This window comes from Xiphophorus hellerii, chromosome 20 (genome assembly GCF_003331165.1).
Source record: "Xiphophorus hellerii strain 12219 chromosome 20, Xiphophorus_hellerii-4.1, whole genome shotgun sequence".
Classification (NCBI taxonomy): Eukaryota; Metazoa; Chordata; class Actinopteri; order Cyprinodontiformes; family Poeciliidae; genus Xiphophorus; species Xiphophorus hellerii.
Window position 1 is genome coordinate 31888774 of NC_045691.1, and position 19367 is coordinate 31908140.

The 19367-nt window shown below is 40.4% G+C and overlaps 1 protein-coding gene across 3 annotated transcripts in view; it reads right to left on the reverse strand.

Annotated features, from left to right (window-relative positions):
• sox13 (SRY-box transcription factor 13) overlaps positions 1–19367 on the reverse strand; it is a 32113-nt gene that overhangs the window by 4545 nt on the left and 8201 nt on the right. The window contains exons 2-13 of one of the 3 annotated variants that reach the window (XM_032548836.1): positions 16248–16458; positions 16015–16117; positions 13451–13537; positions 12020–12192; positions 11128–11196; positions 10836–10950; positions 8292–8365; positions 7623–7779; positions 5733–5851; positions 2483–2576; positions 1385–1555; positions 186–402 (exon numbers count right to left, since the gene is read on the reverse strand). In XM_032548836.1, coding sequence (XP_032404727.1) covers positions 186–402; positions 1385–1555; positions 2483–2576; positions 5733–5851; positions 7623–7779; positions 8292–8365; positions 10836–10950; positions 11128–11196; positions 12020–12192; positions 13451–13537; positions 16015–16117; positions 16248–16458 — 1590 coding nt within the window. Of the gene's footprint in view, positions 1–185; positions 403–1384; positions 1556–2482; positions 2577–5732; positions 5852–7622; positions 7780–8291; positions 8369–10835; positions 10951–11127; positions 11197–12019; positions 12193–13450; positions 13538–16014; positions 16118–16247; positions 16459–19367 lie in introns of all 3 variants that reach the window. The other 2 variants (XM_032548834.1, XM_032548835.1) reach the window with 2 other exon arrangements.

A 19367-nucleotide genomic window follows, 5' to 3' on the forward strand; every position in this document is an offset into this window, starting at 1 on the left:
GAGTTGCATTCATCATGGAGGACAGGCTCCAAACACTTCAACAGTCCAAAGACGGCTGGAAAAGCTGAAGGCCGTACAGTTTGTGGATGGTTACCGTGGGTTACCATCAGTAAAGAGGGACATTGTTGCTCTCCTCATGGACTCTTTCTCAAAGCGAGTGTGAAGCGTGTCGGTTGGTTCTCTACCTGTGTGTGTAGGTGGCCCTCTGCTCCTGCCTGCGGCTCTTCATCATGGCTTTGTACTCGCCCACCCTCAGCCTTCGGCCCTCCACAATGCAGGTCCGTTTGGGTCGGGGCTTGTACTTGTAGTCGGGGTAACGCTCCAGGTGCTGCCTGCTCAGCCTCGCCTGCTCCTCATAGTACGGCTGCTTCTCCTGGTTGGACATGGACTTCCACCTGGAGCCTGGAGGCAATCGGACTTTAGCATCAAGGACGTTTGAAAATGTCCAGTTTTGGTCAAACTGCAACTTTATCAACTTTTTCTTTTCAGTAAAAATTTTTTTCCTCTTTTTCATACAACTTGACCTTTTATTTAGGTTAGTGTAAAGGAGGCAAAGATACACACTTTTTAAATAATAATAATAAAAAAAACATTTCCATTTATCTGGAAATATTCAAAGCGTATGAATACTTTGTAGCTGGTTGTGTGTATATTATCCAACAGCAGCTTCAAACACTACATAGCATCTTTTGAGGCTTGAAGAAAACCATTATGAGAATATCCTTCCAATGTTTAATGGCTAAAAGGCAAAACATTATCAGTTCAAGTTGAAGAACGAGAATTCTTTCAGTTGTTATTGCCAAGCACAGAATTTCTCTACATGCATGAAAAGCCTGGAATGGAAACACTAGCAACCGTTTTGGAGTGACGCTGAAGCGCCACGAACCAAATTTCAACCGCAGCCATTCAGCTAATATCTTTTTCAACATGTCAAACCAAGAACAGTTATTCAGTAGGATGTACTAAAGGTAAAGACAATAAAAGTACAACAACATATGAAAAAAAACTGCAACAACAATTATGCTAATGCAGTTAGCTAGCTATAGTTAAGAAGCTAGCAAGTTAGCAAGCAGGCTACTGTGTTAACAGAAAAGTCAAAGCTAGGTTTTTTAGCCTCATTTTGGATGTTTTTTTCATATTTAGACAGCAACTTTCTACTAAAGAAGAACAGATGAGACCATAAACTAAGACAAGAGGTGAGCTAGCTAGAGATCTGTGGTGCCTTGGTGAGGCTTTATTACTGATCTTAGCATCAGATTTTATTTTATATTACCCGACTTGCTGGATGTTGATTTTTTTAACCTGACTTTCTGGGTATTGTTTACGTCAACAGAACAGAGTCAGATGCAGAAACCCACCGCCACCAGCCACTGGGAGGACCCACCTAGGATCTTGCTGATGGAGGAGTTGTGCATGTCTGGGAAAGCCTGGAGGATCCTCCTGCGCTCGTCCTTGGCCCACACCATGAAGGCGTTCATGGGTCTCTTTATGTGGCCGGTAGAGGAAGTGGGCCGGGTCTCAGAGTAGCTGCCAGGAACAGAGACGGGCAGGGCCCCTACAGCAAGACACAGACAGGTAAGGCTTGAAATGTCTTCCCCCCCCCCATTAGTTACTTATCAAGTGTGTTTACTTTTCAAACCACTGTACTTCTGATTTCAGCTGTGGGTCAATTCACAGGATTGTAATCAAGTTTTATATCTTTTTACATTTGGAAGAGCCGTATCAGAGGTTGTTCAAAATGCGGTGCTACATGTGTGAAGATGGAAAACTAAAAGTCCACAGAGGACGGCTGGTGTTAATGTTAGAGGAGAGCCCGAGATTAAAATGGAAAGTTTGGATGCCACGTCACCCAAACTTACGAGTTTATTATGGATGGAAAAAAAATGTTGATCAAGTTTATGCAAAGTCAGTGTGTAGCACTCTACTGCCATTCATTACCGTTTGTGTCCCCATTGCTGCCAATTGACTTCCACTCATTAGAAGACAAAATGACTCCGGATCAAGTCAATAAGAATCTTGAGCAATCTTCTTCCAGTACGTGTTGATTTTTAGAGTCACACATTCACCTACCATAGACTAAGTAGATTGTAAAAAATATATTTTTAAATAGTTTCCACATTCAAATCACATCTAGGAATACCCTGATGGAACAGATTTTAATGTATGACTATTCTAATTATTAGGACTTAGTTTGATGTACTTAAAGTTTTGCCTGTCATTTTTCTTTATTCCTGTAAAGTCAGTGTTTAGAAAAGCGCTGTACAAATTAAATGTATTATTATTATTAATTAGTCTCCTGTCAAAGTGACACTAAAACGTTTACTAAGAGGGGAGGAAACCTTGAAAGTCTGCTGTCCTACTTTGACACGTTTTAATTAAAACACAGTGTTGGTAGTTGAAATATTCCAGTGCCAACGTAACGTTCTGGTGAAAAGCCTTTATTCTGAGTAAGGAACAGCAGCAGCATCGTGGGAACACCTACCCTCAGAGTCACTGCTGAGGTGCTCCTCGCCGTGCCTCTCTTCACTGCGCTCACAGCGACTTATTTTTTCCGCACGAGGAGAACCTTTATAATCCTGCAGACAAAAATAAAAAACAAAAAGAAGCCAATGAAGTCATCCATGGTGTAACCTCACTGGTATATCAGCATTTGAATTTGGACCGTGGTAAAACAATCACCCAGTGTCGGAAGAGTGGCACAAAGTTCTATTTAAGGTAAGAGACACGGCGCCGGCCAATCAGAGGCTGCTCAGAGTGTAGCGCTGCATGTGCAAAGATGGAAAACTGAAAGTCCACACAGGACGGCTGGTGTTGATTGTTAGAGGCCGAGATTAAAATGTAAAAAAAAAATTTTTTTTTGTTTTGCAAAACTGCTGTTTTATCTGTCACCTACTCTGCTGCTGCAAATTGCGAACAGAGTGAAGAGGAGTGGAATACCAAAATAGGTCAGTCAACAGTTTTGGTGCTAACGCAGCAGCGCAGGAGAGATGGAGCAGGATAATAAAGGAGAGGACGAAGAGGAGGAGGAGGAGGAGAGCTAAGTACAGTATTAGTGAGGACAAAGAGGGAGGGCAGGTGGCTCTGTCAATGCCACACTGAGGCCTTTGTGGTATTGTGAGGCGGCAACAGCTGTTGCTCAGGACAAGGCTGAGAGCTGGAGATTCAGTCACCTCAAAGAATGAAGGCTGAGATGGGAGGCCGTCGTCACGAAGCCCGATTCCTAAAATACTAGACTGTTCCTCAACGACAACAGAAGAGACACAATTCAATTTTGAAACCATTTCCTTGAACTTAAAACGCAGACGAGTGTGAAAAACAAGCACGGACGATTACTCTAACGCTGTGTGCTGAACTGTAACAATGTGCCTCAGCGTGTGTGGCTGAACCACAGCTGGGATATTTGTCCATCAGTTTAGTGCTGTGGAGAAGAATGACTCCCTGTAATCCAAAACCACGCTGACCTCTAAATTGCATCCTACATGTCAGATGGAGACTGACTTGGGACTGCTTTCCCATTCCCTTATGGAGTTTAATCAGCTAGAGGCTATTTGAAGTCCGCAGTCTCATTTAATACCCTATTTGTTTCCATATGTCAACAGCGCAGCCACAGTGTTCCTATTTGCCACCTATATTAACTGATTTAAAACGACTTTTATACGTGTCTGAACACGAAGACATGGAGTGCTTGTTTTGTTTAACCCAAAGTCCTGCAGCTATGAAGTGTTCCTGTCAGATACGGTGATCCTCTCTGTACAGAGTGAGTGTACTGGAGATAAGAGGGGTGAAATGCAAATCCTAATACTATGTACGACTACGAGTATCCTCAAATGGTCAGATCATCATTGGTTCAATTATTCAGAACATAGGCCCATTGGCCTGCTGTTGGAGCCACTTCAAGCATTCAGCAACGCAAGGCGAGTTGACTCTTCATCAGTGCAGACAGAGCTTCTGCAAGGGTGTAATGAGATTTAGTAATAGTATCATACAGTCAATGCTGTGACATTTCTGCAGCACTTGCATGAAATCTCTAACAGTGGCACATCTAGCTGATTTTTCTGCGCCAACTGTGGCGGCACCAGTGGACCGGTCAACTGAACAAAGATACAACACCAAAGATGTGACGATCATGGCACAGAATTTCTCTACATGCACAAAAATCCAAGCTAAAGTGTTATTGAAGCGTATTAGCAAATGTTTTGGAATGACTGTGGTTCAACCAAGGCCAGCCAGATAATACCTTTTAGGATTTACCAAACAGAAAAATGTTAAGTAAGGTGTGAAGACAATAAAAGCACAACTACCAATAAAAAAACTGCCACATTTATGTTAATAACTGCCTTTCATGCAGTTAGCTAGGTATATTTAATAAGCTAGCAGGTTAGCACACAGTCAACAGCATGTTGTGTGTTTCTTTAGCCTCATTTTGGATTTTCTCCATGTTCATATGACCGCATGCTATTAAAAAACAGATAAAACTAAGCTCCACTGAAAAGACAAGAGGTGAGCTAGCTAGAAATTTGTGTCAGCTTTTAGGTTAACCTGACTTTGTGGATATAGATGACATCGATCAACATCATTTTAAAAAAAAGTCACAGCTAGAACAGATTTTAAATGGATCAGATTTGAGCAGTTATATGATTTCTCTATTGTCTTAGGCAACAGACCACAAACCATCTCTCCTGCTAGCGTTAGACACAAGTTTGTTTTGGTTGTATTTACCCAGAATACCCTGTGCAATAGTGCACTTCCTGCTGTTGGAGCAGACTCCAATTCGCTTGGTGTTCGTAACACAGCTGAGTTCACCTCAACAGAACCAGGACCGAGGTTTTTCAGGCGGACCAGAGCTTACGTTTTTTGCTCCTCATCAGAGTTCGGTTGTGCATTCACACCTCCCCAAACGAACCAGACTTTCTACAAACGGAAGTTGGACTGAATCGGACCAATGCCACACTGAACGAAGCTATACTATTGCTACAGTATTGATAAAAACAACAATCAGGCGTTACAGCCAGCAAAACGCTGTTAAAGGTTACGTAACACCACAGCTCATTACTCTAAATATTTGTTTTTGCCCATGAGAATGAGTTATATTTTCATGGATTATAATATGCTGTAGGTCATCTCTGTAATTTTGGCCACAATGACTAGAAAACACCATATAGCTGTTTTGTTTTGACAAACTAAATTCCTTTCAGTTACACATCTTACAGTGATGTAGTTCTGGCTGCACTCTAATAAATGTTTTTTATGTATCTCTACTGATTGAGTAAACAAATATTGAAGCAATAAAATAACCAGGAGATTACAGGAAAAGTTTCATCCCCTTGTGACCTTTTGCTCCCATCTGACTTCGTGTTGCTACTGATCCATTTAACCATGAAGGTGACGCTACGCTCCGACTATATGATGTAGTACTGATGTAGCTTTTATGGTCACAGATTATTCCATAACCAAGATGAGACCGACAGGAGGTCAGCATCAGGTCAGGTCAGGATGAACTCTCCGCTGTTTGTGTCTGAGAGGAAGACTGAGGAGATCAAAGTAATCGCACCCTAATGTAGGTTGTTTTTAATTGTTAGAGCTTCCAGTCAGGTTGGTACAATATCGCCAAGTTACTTTTATACAACCTACTAACTTTGGTGAATATTCAGATTCAGCATAACCAGATAAAACCAAGATGCGTCTACCATAGAGCCAGTCTGTTCAACAAGCATGCAGACAAAACAACTCACCATTTTTCCAGAACCGTCTCTCTCTCTGTCCCTGTCTCTCCCTCCGTTGCTGTGACTCCTCAAGAGCTGCTGGGCATCATGGATGGCCTGGGTGACCACGTCGCCGTCTCCTAGGAAATCTGATGACAAAGGCAGAGCAGACGGACGAAACACTTGAAAACGAGAGACTAGGTGGAAATAAAAACAGGGTAAAAAAAAAAAAAAGAAGATTGTAGCCACTACAACTACAATAAACTACACACGTGTATTACTGTAACAATTCAATAATTCAAAGGAGCAAACTTTCTTTTTATTTACTTAATTTCAAAATTCACCAACAGAGATGACAATGAGAACAAAGCAGACGGTCTTTAAAGGGACAGTGGGAAATTTCTGAAGTAGGGTTCTGTATAGAAGGTACGGGCAGTAAACGTCTGACTTGAAGAAGAAAACTCCTTTCCTGGTTTTATGCCATTTTGATTGACAGGCTGCTTGTTGAGGCTAATGCTAATGCCTATACTCTGAGAGGCATTTTATCATCTTAGCAACTTTAGTCTCAAAAATTTCCAATACTTTTCCAGAAGTGTTCCCATGGATTGCTGTGAAACCTTCTGGACTGGAGATCAAAGGTTTATGTTGCTGGAATGCCACTTTTCTATTAGCCCAGTTCACACCATCTTGTGTATAAACACATACATATAAATACGGAAGTATTTATATACTTATGTACATCAAGATTCCTGTAATCTGTTTGTGTCGCAAAGCCAGGCATGTTAAACGTCTTCAGTAAGGTTCAAAGAAGACCGTACAATATTCAAACCATCTTTGTTTAGACTCTTACTTTGAAGAAAGAAAAGCAGCAGTTCCTATAAAAGCCTATTTTAATACTTCACACATTAATATGCATCAATATGCTCAGTGGAAACCATGTTAGTGCTACAGCAGAAGCTAACATTTACCGTTTTCCTTCTTTCCATTCTGAAGAGGGTCCAGCCAATCAGTGGCCAGGAAAACAAATGCTCCTCCTGGATTGGCTGCTGTGCAATAGCGTTTAAAGTAGCAGTGTAACCTGCTATTCCTAAGCTACATTTTCTTTCAAATCTTTTAGATGCACTCTACAAATTAAAAAACAAAAAACAAAAAAATTGATAATGGGGTTTCTCTGAAAATAATTTGGCGTTACGTTCCACAGAAAAATCCATGACTAGGTGAATCTGTCAGTACTGATCCGTCACTAGGCAGGGGGTCCACTGTAATAATCAGTGCATTCCCTAGTGTACTACAAGCCTGGCAGGGCGCCAGGCTTATAACACAGTACATGTGTTCATATACTGCCCCCTGCAGCCTAACCGTTGTTTGTTATTTAAAACACCAATAACACTGAGAGCAAAGACGAGTTAAAGAGTCTCCTTGGTGAGAAGCACAATGGCAGCACAGCATGGTCAGAATATGAACGCATTTTTATTCACTGGATCTCTGTAAACACTTCCTGTCTCTACCGATCTGCATGCCAACAACTTCAGTGAACAAAGAGACAAATTATGGATAAAGGATAAAAATAAATAAATAAAAATTATGTCTTCCAATAACCCATAGTTAGCGAGTCATATTTTCAAATGTCCAGTCAACTTTAAACCTTTTATCCCAAAGACACGACGGACGTTCTGGGGGAAACCCTGAATAATGACTTCATTCTTCAGCTGGTGGTGAGTCCAAGCACTCCAGTTCAACCAGTAGAGATTTCAAGAGCAGCCATTACTGCAGCTTGTTCCTTATTCTGTCATAGTGGATGCACATCACATTAAAACTGGAAAAACTTTGTTTTTCTTCTTCTATGATTTCATATATTATTTTACATCACAGAAACCTGGCGGGTGACCTTGGGACGACCCCAGCCTGCGGGTTACTCACTGAGGGCGGGCCGCGGCGGGCTGCGGGACACCTCTCTGGGTCTGTAGGCGCCCTGCATGGATCCCACTGATCCCAGCTCCAGGCTCAGAGGGCTGGACGTCTTCCCCAGCTCCATCCCCTTGGGCTTGGAGGTCAGGTTCAGCGGCTGGCTCACCTCCTGCGGAGAGAGCAAACCATCAGGGGGGCGGGGTCTCTGCCGACGCCAGGCGGAGCGACAAAGGATGAGGGTGTGCGCGGATCCCGGGTATGAACAGCACACCTGACATGTTGGAGCACATCTGTCACACCTTAGCATTTTTTTTGTTGTCTTTTTTGCTTTATTCTCATCCTCTCATTCCTTTTGTTTACTCAAGCTGTGTTGGTCCATCTCTCCTTGAGAACCTTCCGTGCAAACGGCTTGCGCTGCACCTACACCGCACACACTGAACCTTTGAACAGAGGGTGTGGCGTATTCCTAAAGCTTTTCAGCCTCCTAAATACTAGAAAAACCCATTGTTTGCTCAATCCCGAGAGAATCACTTTCCTTAACATTGCTTTAAACCACAAACACACATTCAGCACCTACACCCACTGCAGAGCAAATAGGTTCCCATCTACCATCTTAATGGGCGCAATCAAATAGCAGGCGGATAAATGGGAGGTAATGTAAACAAGAGTGTGATGCGGTACCTGGCGGAAGGAGCTGCTGCTCCTCTTGATGGGCGTGTGGTGGCTGTTTGGGAGCAGCTGCATGGGATAGTCGACCGCTGGAAAGAGGCAGAGCACAGGTTTACAGGCTGCAGGCGGATCTGAACCAAGAAATGTTCAGCGTGCGCTTCCATTGACCGTGTGATTGTACAAACTGGAACAGCCAAAGTAAATTTGCTTCATGGAAACGCGGCAATTTCAGGGGAAAAAAAAGAAAAGAAAAATCAATAAAAGCTGTTGAGCTGTAATGAGGTGGCTTTTCTGCAGTATCTAAATTAGCATAATTACAAAACTGCAGTGAACACACTTTTATTGCATCGTGCGAGTCGTCATTGCGTTGTCACCACTTCCTGTCAGCATCTCCAGAAAGGATTAAAGCGACAGGAAGTAGAAGGAGGATGACGACGTGGAGAGTTTTTTTTTTTTTAATGACATTGCATGAACAAGTGATTTTAATTACATTTGTCATTTAATGGAAACACCGCAATTGCAAAATAATTGTTTTTGTCAACATTTGCGGAATATGGACAAAGTTTTCCGCACATTTTGTAATGAAAACACAGCAACTGATACATGGGGGTGGTCAGAACATTTTCCTGACCCTTCACAATTATAGTGAGCTACTCTCACTAACGGAACATTGTGATAACGTCTAATGAAGTTTGTGGCTGTAATGTAACAAAGTAAGAAATTCAACCTGGGAATACTTTTGCATGAACTGGACCACGCCGCCATGGCAATGGGTGGTCCGGTCTGACGAGGGGAAAAACAAATGAACAGCATCTACCTGAACGTCATCACAGACCAAATGCACCCCTTAAAGAAACAGCATCCCACGATACCAGTGGCATCACTGATGCCAGATAAAGCAAAACATGGTTCAGGATTGGCTGGAAGAAACAAGAAATTTGAGGCGCAGCTTAGAATTAGAAAATTCACCGAGTGATAATCGGATTGAGCATAAATATGATCTGTTCCAGTCTGTTCTGATCGGCTCGATTTGGACTCCAGCTATGCTGGACTGGACTGTATTTGGTTCATTTGATTAAACTTAAATTCTATGAAGGAGAGAAACTAACAGAACAAAACGAAATTCATGAGCAACTACTGTACGTCCATCCCAGGTCATTTAAATCCATTCATTACAGTCCAACTCGCTCCTGTTCAGTTACCATAGCGACACAGCTCAACTCCATCAGCTGTGAGACATTGCAGTGAGGTAACCGAGTTAAGCTGGACTGAATCTAAAGCGTGTGGATAAAGAGCGGTGCTCATTTATAGTGTAATGCGGGATGGAAATGACAAGCAGAGGGACCAACAATGACTGTATGGACACACCAGCAGTTTGCATGCTTATCATAACCTGCATAGTTAATATCTCCATGGAGATACCAGCGCTGATGTTGCTACAGTAACAGAAAAACACTGAGCGTGACTGGTTCCTCAATTGATGACTGTGCAATGTTTTCATGACTTATGTTTTTATGATGTAAAACATTTTGAACTGCCCAGTTTGTGCTTCTCAAACAAACTTGATTGATTGATCAACCGATTCATTGAAATGCTCCAAATAACAATTTTTTATGCTATCCAACATCAACACTAACATGTGTAAATCAGTGTGATGATATGAATGTTGGGCTTATTTGGAAATGAGTTTTTCCAGAGTGGAATAATCATAATAAAACTTCTATGGAACTGCCTAGAAAATTCAAAGAAAAAAATCCCAAAGTACTTAAAAAAAAAAAAAAAATCAAAAGAAATAATTTTTATAGCAATCCCTGAAAGATGATTAAAATAATGTTCCCTTAATGTTTTTAATACGTCTGACAAACTTAGATAAGAGGTGGTGCATGTTGCTTATCTGTCCTATGTGGACATCATATCATTCTTCTAGTTTAGGTAAAACAAAATAAAAAATTCTGAATAAATAAATATGAATCAGCGATTCAGGTTTTCCGGAATAAATGCATCATTACAGACGTTAAAACAAAAAGAGTCCATTAAGAGCTTTTATATGTCAGCCAAATGAGTTGTGGAGCAAAGCGGCGGTGATGAGTCGACATGGCGGAAAGCAGAAACGTACTTTCAGATTACATGAGGTGTAGAAAGGCCAGGATGTTCCAGGTGCAGCTGGAAAGTCTTCAGTTAGTTCACTTCCAAATCATTATTTCATCTTAGTCCATAATTCAAAAGTGATTTTAGATTGGACCATGTTCTGACAGGCTAGTTTAAATTCACCTGACGTTTTAGGGAAAATCCCAAATGAACAATACGCCATTGATGTTCAGGGTGCAGCTGATGCAAATATACAAAATAAAAAAAAATAAAATAAAAAGAGGCACCACCAAAATTAAAGTCAGCAGCCTTTCTTCACACACCTGACAACACCTCCTACTTACACAGTTATGAACTTAGTGGCTGTTCTAACGTTCCTCCAATCTGTTGTCTTTCTCTCCATGCTGCCATTTCTCGGTTTCAGTGTTTGTTTGTTTTTTTTCTCTTTCTTGTTTTACTTCTACTCACTCGGCTTGCAGGGGATGGGCTGCAGAGGCAATGTCATCGGGGGATCTGAGGAGACGGGGAGGGTCTGGGTGTTGGGGTGGAAAGCCGGGATCATCACGTAGGGCATGTTCACCTGCTGGGACAATGAAAAAAAACAAAAAGGAACCTTACACAAAATGTTCTGGGGTTATTTTCTCCAGCACTCTAATGTGCTGACCTGCGGCGAGAACTTCTCATTTGTAACGGTCATCTGGTGCTAGATGCGCCCGCCGTGATATATGGAGACACACGAAAGCTCTGGAGAGGAGCTGACCTGGATCTGCTGCTGAAGCAGGTTGATCTTATGCTGCTGCTGGATCAGCTGCTGCTGCTGCTTGGCGATCTGAGAGACGAGGCACATTCATTAGCTGCTGTGTGAGCAACCAGAGACGCACGCAGTGCAAGGGAAAAAGTCAGAGCACTGCTACAATCTGTCACATTTGCTCAACAGCTGCGTTTCCATTACAGATGTGTGCAAATCTTTGTCTACGTTCTGCTAATGCCGAAAAAAAGAAACTATTTCGCATTTGCGGTGTTTCCATTAAATTAGAAATGAAATTAAAATCACACATGAATAAGTTTGTTGACATGATAAGCGATTTAAAATCATGGTGCTGACGGATGTCAGTGTTTTATGCAGGCTGCGGAGCCACAAGCCCCGAAGCCTAGCGGCTACTGTGGAGCCACTACGTATGCGGCGTTTTGGGGAAATTGTAGTGAGTGATTTTACAGAAGAGTTATGGATTTGACACACTGAAATGTCACACAACTTTTTAGGAACTGTGATGCTGCGAGAGCTCTGGGGGAGCCAGCTGCACACTGTCTGCAAATAAACAAAACAAACCATCTTCCTCCTACTGCTGCTTCCTGTCTTCTTCCTCTGCATTTCTGCCAGTAGTAACAACCGGTTGTTGATCATGTGACCCTTGTGATGCAAAAATTTTATTTTATTTTTTTTTTAAATTCAGCTGAAGAAAAAAAAAAGAATCACCTAAAATGCATGTTTTTGCGTTGGGATGCACGTTTTTCATCAAGCGAATTTGTTTTTTTTGCAATTTCAATTGGTTCTGTGGTTGCTGGAAACGCAGCTGGTGATGTTCTGGAATGCCAGACCACAGGAACGTCTCATATCATCCGACTGATGATATTCCTGCAGGAAGCCTTACCTGCTCCTGCTGCTGCCGGGCCAGCTCCATCTGCTGCTGCTGCTTCTCCAGCAGCAGGGCGGCCATGTTCCTCTGCTCTGAGTGGGCCCCCAGCAGCTGCTCCCTGAGGCCGCTCAGCTGGTTGATCATCATCAGCAGCTGCAGCTCCTTCTCCGCCAGAGACTCCGGGGTGCCTGGAAGTCATCAGAGCAGGCGTGTCAACCTGGTTTTCATTTCGTCCCGCACGCACACACACATCACACATGTCCTAAAAAGTGCCGATGGTGGCAGAATCTGTTGATAAAACTTCCCATTAAGAGACTATTAAAATGTGAATAAATAACAGTCTGATGAGAATGTATCAAAGTTAAATGACACTGAACACAACATAGTTTGGCACAATACAAATGCCGGATTTGGACGCGAGTTTGACACCTGTGAATAACTGAATCTAAAAAGAAATATTTATTGGAAAATTCTTTTGATCATTTTTAAGTTTTCTGTTATAAAAGAGAAACTTTGTTTTTGTGAGCAATGGTTCAAATTTGACAAAATGTGGATTCCTGTTTTTGCAGGAAACCATCCAATGTTTGCAACTCATTTTCAGTGAGTGATTAATTAATTATTAATGTTTTTAAAAATAAAAATGACATTCCCTGATGTGACAGACTTTAGTAGTACATAATATTTATGTACCATATTCCAGTAATCGCCATAGCTGTATTTCAGATGTGTATTAAGTAATGAGGTGGTGATAAAATTGTCTGATCTTGATCTGGACCTGCTGGGTGGAAACTCAAACACCAGATCATTTCACAGTTAGGCGGAGATGTGGCGAGGTTGTTTAAAAACATCTGTGCTAACTGTGCTAATTTCCTAAATACAACTTAAAATTTCAAATCCATAATCATAAATTGTCTTTTGCTAACAATGACAGTGAAACTTATCAAAAAGTGGCAAGCAGGACGGAGACGCTAATAGTAGCTGGGAAGATCAAGCCTACAAATCGTCTTCATTCCATTTAAATGCTGCAGTTGCTGCCATAACTTTGGGTCAGTGTTATTCTTGGGTTGTTGACAAAAAAATTTTTTTTTTTTTTTTTTTTCCAAACATTACGATCCCTTTCCTTTACGAATCGTACACAACAAAATAAATGAATTTTTAAAAAAATGAAATTTGCTAAATTATTCAAAAATAATTTAGCAATAAAATTACAAAATTAATTACTGGCCATCATAGTTTCACATAATGCATTATTATCATTGCGCCCATTGCAACAACAACCACAATCAGTTTTAACCAAACACAGTAAGACTATTAATGGAATATTAAAGCACAGTTGTTCCACTTAATCTAAAAACCACCAACACTTAACAGTGCAATGAAATACAAACAATACAAGCAGTAAATGGAGTAAAGTTGTTTTTCTTTTTGTTTTTTAGCAGAGCTGACCTTTTAGTTGTCCTGCGCCCACTGAGCTTTTATCCAGAAGTTTCTCCTTCCAGTCGGCGTTCAGCAGCTTCTCGATAGTCGGCATTACTGTTAACAGAACCAAACAGGCACTCAGCTGAACTGCTCGGCGCGGCACTACACGACACCCAGAATCTACTCCGTCAAATCAAAACACATCTAACAGTAGCGCTAACTGCTTTCTGCGGCTCCCCGCCCGCCCAGCCTAATGGCACTGATTGGAGAAGACGGTCGGGATGTCGAAGGCCGCGGGATTGTTTGTGCATCAGGGAGAAATTTGGAGTGTTTGAGTGGATCAATATTTGGACAGAGAATAAACCAAGGTCACAGAGTGGAGAGAATTTGAGAAAAAAGAAAAAGAAAAAAAAAAAATCAACCAAAGAGTTCAGAATTGTGAAAAACTTTGCTTGAGGGTAGAGAATGAACAAAAAAAGCAGCTTCAGTCCACTTTAAATCAATCTAGAGCCCAGCAACAGCATGACTGTGCAACAATACAAAATGTATTTCTCTTAAAATGTTATGAATGTAGCTTGAACATATGATTGCTTAGAGAGCTTGATTCTAAAATCACAAACAAAAAGTCTTTGATACTGAAATGTTGGCCTCCGGGGGATGTTGTGTGTCCATTTCCTACACAGCACACACATTGTCCTCACCTGTGGGGGCGCTGCAACAAGAACCACTGACAGAAACAAAAAAACCTTCTGAAGAAGAAGTTTTTTGTTTTTTGTCAGCGGTTTCTGATTCAAAAACTGTCAGAATATTTGTCTAAAAGCATTGATTATCCAATTTGGGGTTGGTCCTAAGAAAACAAATTCAGTAAGGTAATCAAAAGGTAAAACAGTTTGTTTATTTAAGTTCTTACTCCATCTCAATAGGATTATATTCAGTTACTCTTAAAATATATCAATGTGGAGGCAGTAAACCTTAGAGACCTGAACATCAAAGAGTTTTCTGACCAGAAGGGGTGGGCGATATGGACACCAGTCAGATGTGCACACAGTAACTGTATTTAATCATATTTTCATATGTATTGATTTTTACTGATACTCTCATTGAACAAACAGTGGATAAAATAACACTCCTGACAATGTGGACAGTTGTGGGGGGGTTTAAAGCATCATTAATCAGAATTTATCATGGCTACAATAATAAATAGTCTTATCGTGGTTAGAAATTTATGATGATAAGTGATAAACGATACAATAAATGCCCAGCCCTACTAACCAGTCATGCGAAAGACTTAAATAATACCAAAGGGTGGCTTTTAGTTATTATGTCTTAATATTTAAAAAGTAATGTTACACTTTAAAATTGTGAAGAAAAAAAAAAAGAGTTTGAACTTCTGTCCAGGTGAGGACTGACTGTCTGATGTACATAATGTCCATGTCTGGCGGCCCTACGCTGTCATAATGTAACAAAAAAATTATATTAAATCTAATTTGTATCGACCGCGACAGCCCATTGGTTGATTTTATTGACGGACATTGGGCTTATCCAATGAAATCCCTCAGTCCTCTTTAGCCCTCCCCTCCCCTCTAAGTTTATAAATGCTGCCATTTCAGCTAACCGGAGTCCGAGAAAATGAGCGGATACGAGACGAGCGGGTTAGAAAAACCACGACAAAAGCTAAAAAGTGCATAAGCCCATTCAGAAAAATGTGTCAAACTAACCGATAAGTTTACCACACAAACTCTGACCGCTGGAACAGATTCAGTAGCGGACAAGGAGAGGGAATTAGCGATTCAGGGGCTTTATTATCGTTGGAGGAGGATGATGAGAGAGACGTGACCAGGGACAGATTGAGGAAGAGTTCAGATTAGCTGCTGCTGCCCGGTAAGGAGTGAAAATGTTCATAAAGAAAAAGTTTCATGCATGTAGGAAGGCAGGTGTGTGTGAGGGGGAAGCTAACACTAAGCTCCAGGTGTCAGAAAAACTCTGGAGTAACACAAGAATGATGACGGGATTAATAATGAGCACGTTCATTATTAATGACATGATAATGACTATATATAACTAAAATTATATTTTAGTAATAATTGTTAATTTCAATAGAAAACATAATAAGTAAGGGAAAACAAATAAAACAGTTAGAAAACAGCTAATGATACAATTTTAAAATATTTAAAAAATGACCAGACACATCTTTAATAAATACTATCAAAATTTGGAAATGTTCAACATATGATTGCAAGAATGTTAGGGTTGTGTAGTTAAAGTTTGCTGTTAGTAATTACTTCAAATGAACTTATTGCACTACAACCCTGTTAAGGTGTCCATGCTTTATGTTAAATTATTCTGTATATGTACATCTGTATGGTAAACTTATTGTCAGTAAATTGGTTTTCATAGAGTTAAGAATAAATCACACATTTTCTATCATTTGCTTGTACTTGTCGGGTTTGTAATAGGAAAAAAAAAACAGTGGCTGGAGGAGGAAAATGTTTTATTTCCACCCCTGGATAAAAGAAATAACACTGTCTGGAACACTAGAACATCTTTGAAGTATTTCCACCAACAAGTGACTCTCAAACATGACTACAGACCTTCCTTAATTTTGGTTGGCCCCTCTGATCGCTCGTGAATCCTGGCTTCCTTCACTCCCCTGGGGCTTTGCTTGTGAGGCGGCTCCTTTCCTGGAGAGCCCTCCTATAAGAACATGGAGCAACTCATCATCACACCGAGCAAATCTGACTGCTTCAGCATCGTTCCCCAGTGGGGGGGAAGAATCTTTATTATTTTTAAATGCAGTCCCATTTCTCCCAATAAGACTCCTTACTGAAGGGGAGCGTGACAGTGGGGGGGTCAGCTGGCGCGTCTCTAGAGGCTGATTTGCTGACCAGTCGTGCAGAGTCCTGGGGTGCTCAGAGTTGGTTTTGGCTCCGCCGTCTCCGCCGCATTCCTCCTGTTCCACTTTGACGCCGATGTCCGCCATGCGTACATCCCCACCAGAGAGGAGGTGCAGAGCTGAAGGGCTGGGCTCAACCATTCTGTTGGAAGAACAAACAAACACATAATGCTAATTGTCCTCTGGGTGTGGCGCGCTGCGAGTCTCTGCCATGCTAATTTGCTAGTTTTTGTACAGGTAGTTGATACTAAGCGTGACTCAAAATGGAAATTACATGGAGACAAGGGAAAGTTTCAGAATCGTCTCATTTCATGCGCTGGCAAACTGAAAATGTGGGCACAGTCCTAATTAGAGGCTTGGCCACAAACACAAAGAGATTAGATGGTTTTTCAGTCCCACCCTGTGTGGTGCTAGCCTTGGCTTGCAAAATGTTCCGACTTGAGCCTGCAGTTCTTTCACAGGGTGGTTCAGGTTGACACGGACTGCAGCCAGGTCCGCTTTTAGTTAGTTACCAGCTTTGACTTTTCACTGGCCGGCCCATAGAATGACCGTAGCAGTGAAAGGAGCTTTATGAGTTTAGGGCTAAACTGTTGATGTATCTAAGATTTTCAAAAGGAAGACTCCAAATACATGAAAAACACCGGAGATGTGGTCAGGTTGTTGAAACTGAACACAGATTCTCAGGAAAATCTCCAGCTGAAGATCTCATGTCTCCAGGTCAGAGGTCATGGCACCAAGTACATTGGCTTTTCTATCATTTTCTTTCACATGCATTGTAATTTTTAGTTAATTTTCACGGGTACGTTTTGCACCCATAAACAAACCCATTCATTACATTTTACATGTGACAATCCATCCAGCTACACAACAGATAAAATTCAATTTAGCAAGAAAATAGCTTAGAGGTATTTTGGGGCAAAATCCCACTGAAATGTAACGTAAAATGTTACATTTCAGTGAAACATTTAAAATGTTCAAGCTGCAAGACCAAAAATGACTAGTAAGTAGCAATGCAGGTCAAGTGTGTTTTTCTCAGTAAACGTTGAGACCAACTAGGATTCAAATATTGTTTAGATGAGTATGGTTCAGTGTCACTAATCTAGTCTCTGCTGCACCTTTACAAAAATGTAAGGCTCTAAATAGAAATAAGTTTTACTAAATAACCCCACATAGTAAAATTCCTCAAACATTGATTTATTGTAGCATCTCTGAATACAGATTACGTGTTATTTAAATTATAACTTAAGCTGCTTTATTTTTAAACCTGTTTTGGTTTTGCCTTGTCCTGGATGGCTGAGAACCTACAAGCAGAAATAATGAATATCTGGGAAGAATCATAACTTAATGCTCAAGCACTGAAACAAAAATATATCACGTTATTTGGTGGTTTCAAAGACTACGTTGACTACTCTTCTTCGGCAGTAGAGAGCTAAATAATTAAAATACTTGCTTTAGTCTGTCAAAGCAATGTAGCCAGTTTTGCTAGTTTTGATTTCCAAAGCATAATGTGGTAATTTATCATAACGCAGCCAAAGTAATGAAGTAACTAACTGCAGTCTGATTTTTATTGTTAGTGTGTTTCATCCTGTTGAGCTACATATCTTTTTCTTTAAGTATTTACTTACTGAAGGGTTTTTTTTTTTTGCTTGTGCAGCATAACCACAGCTAGCTCCTCAGTTCAGCGGGGTTTTCCGCTGCGCTGCTGTTTCTCCTCCTACACGTTGGACTGAACCATTGTTCTAACAATGGCGGGGGGGAACATAAAATTTCATCTTATTTTTTTTCCATAGATGAATGGCGGATTTATTTTGTTCTTTGTTTCTTTTGCATTTTCATATAGACATTTTTTTTTTTAATACAAAGGTTTCTTTTGTGAATTTTTGGGGAATGAGGACAAATCTACCCTTCAAGATTGGGGAAGTGGTTCAGATCCTTTAAAACCCTTTTTTTTTTTTTTTGAAGTTTTGGATCGCACATATGTCACAATTCATAATATTATTTTCTTTATGCAAAACTATTGTGGCTGTCATTCTCTTGGCATTCTGTTTTATTTTATGCCCCCTCACCACCCAGCATATTTTTGTGATATGTACACAGTTATGTGTTGTTGTTTACTGTAACAAATAAAGTTCCTAAAAAACAAAAAAGCTTTGGATCTACAGTAGGAGTCAAGTTTATTTGTACATTTCAGCAAAAAGGCAGCACAAACTTAGTGCCTCAAATGACAAAAACATAACACAACCAGTTATGAAACAAGCATCAAATGCCATCATCAAGCAAATATATCGATAAATGTTCCTATTAATATTATTTAGGCAACTCTTAACAGGTGAGATCTTAGCCTTGGTTTGAAGGAAGTCAGTGTTTTGGCTGTTTTGCCGTTTTCTGGAAGTTTGTTCCAGATTAAAGGAGCAAAGAAACTGAATGCTGATTCTCCAAGTCTATGACATTTTCTGTTCCAATAAAAGTAAAACAACTTCATTTGTTTAACTAAAATGGAACATCATTAGTTTATTGCTGAACAGGTAAAAAAATATATATATATATATACTGTATATACACAGTACAGACCAAAAGTTTGGACACACCTTTTAATTCAATGAGTTTCCTTTATTTTCATGACTATTGACATTGTAGATTCACACTGAAGGCATCAAAACTATGAATAACATGTGGAAATATGCACTAAACAACAAAGTGTAAAACAACTGAAAATACCCCTTATATTCTAGTTTCTTCAAAGTAGCAACCTTTTGCTGTGATTACTGCTTTGCACACACTCTGCATTTTCTTGATGAGCTTCAAGAGGTAGTCACCTGAAATGGTTTTCACTTCATAGGTGAGCCCTGTCAGGTTAATAAGTGGGATTTATTGCCTTATAAATAGTCATGAAAATAAAGAAAACCCATTGAATTAGAAAGGTGTGTCCAAACTTTTGGTCTGTACTGTATATATATATATATATATATATATATATATATATTAGTGATTTTAGTTGGGTTTTTTTCATCATATTTTTTGACTGCCAGGACTTTTAAGTTGACGATTTTG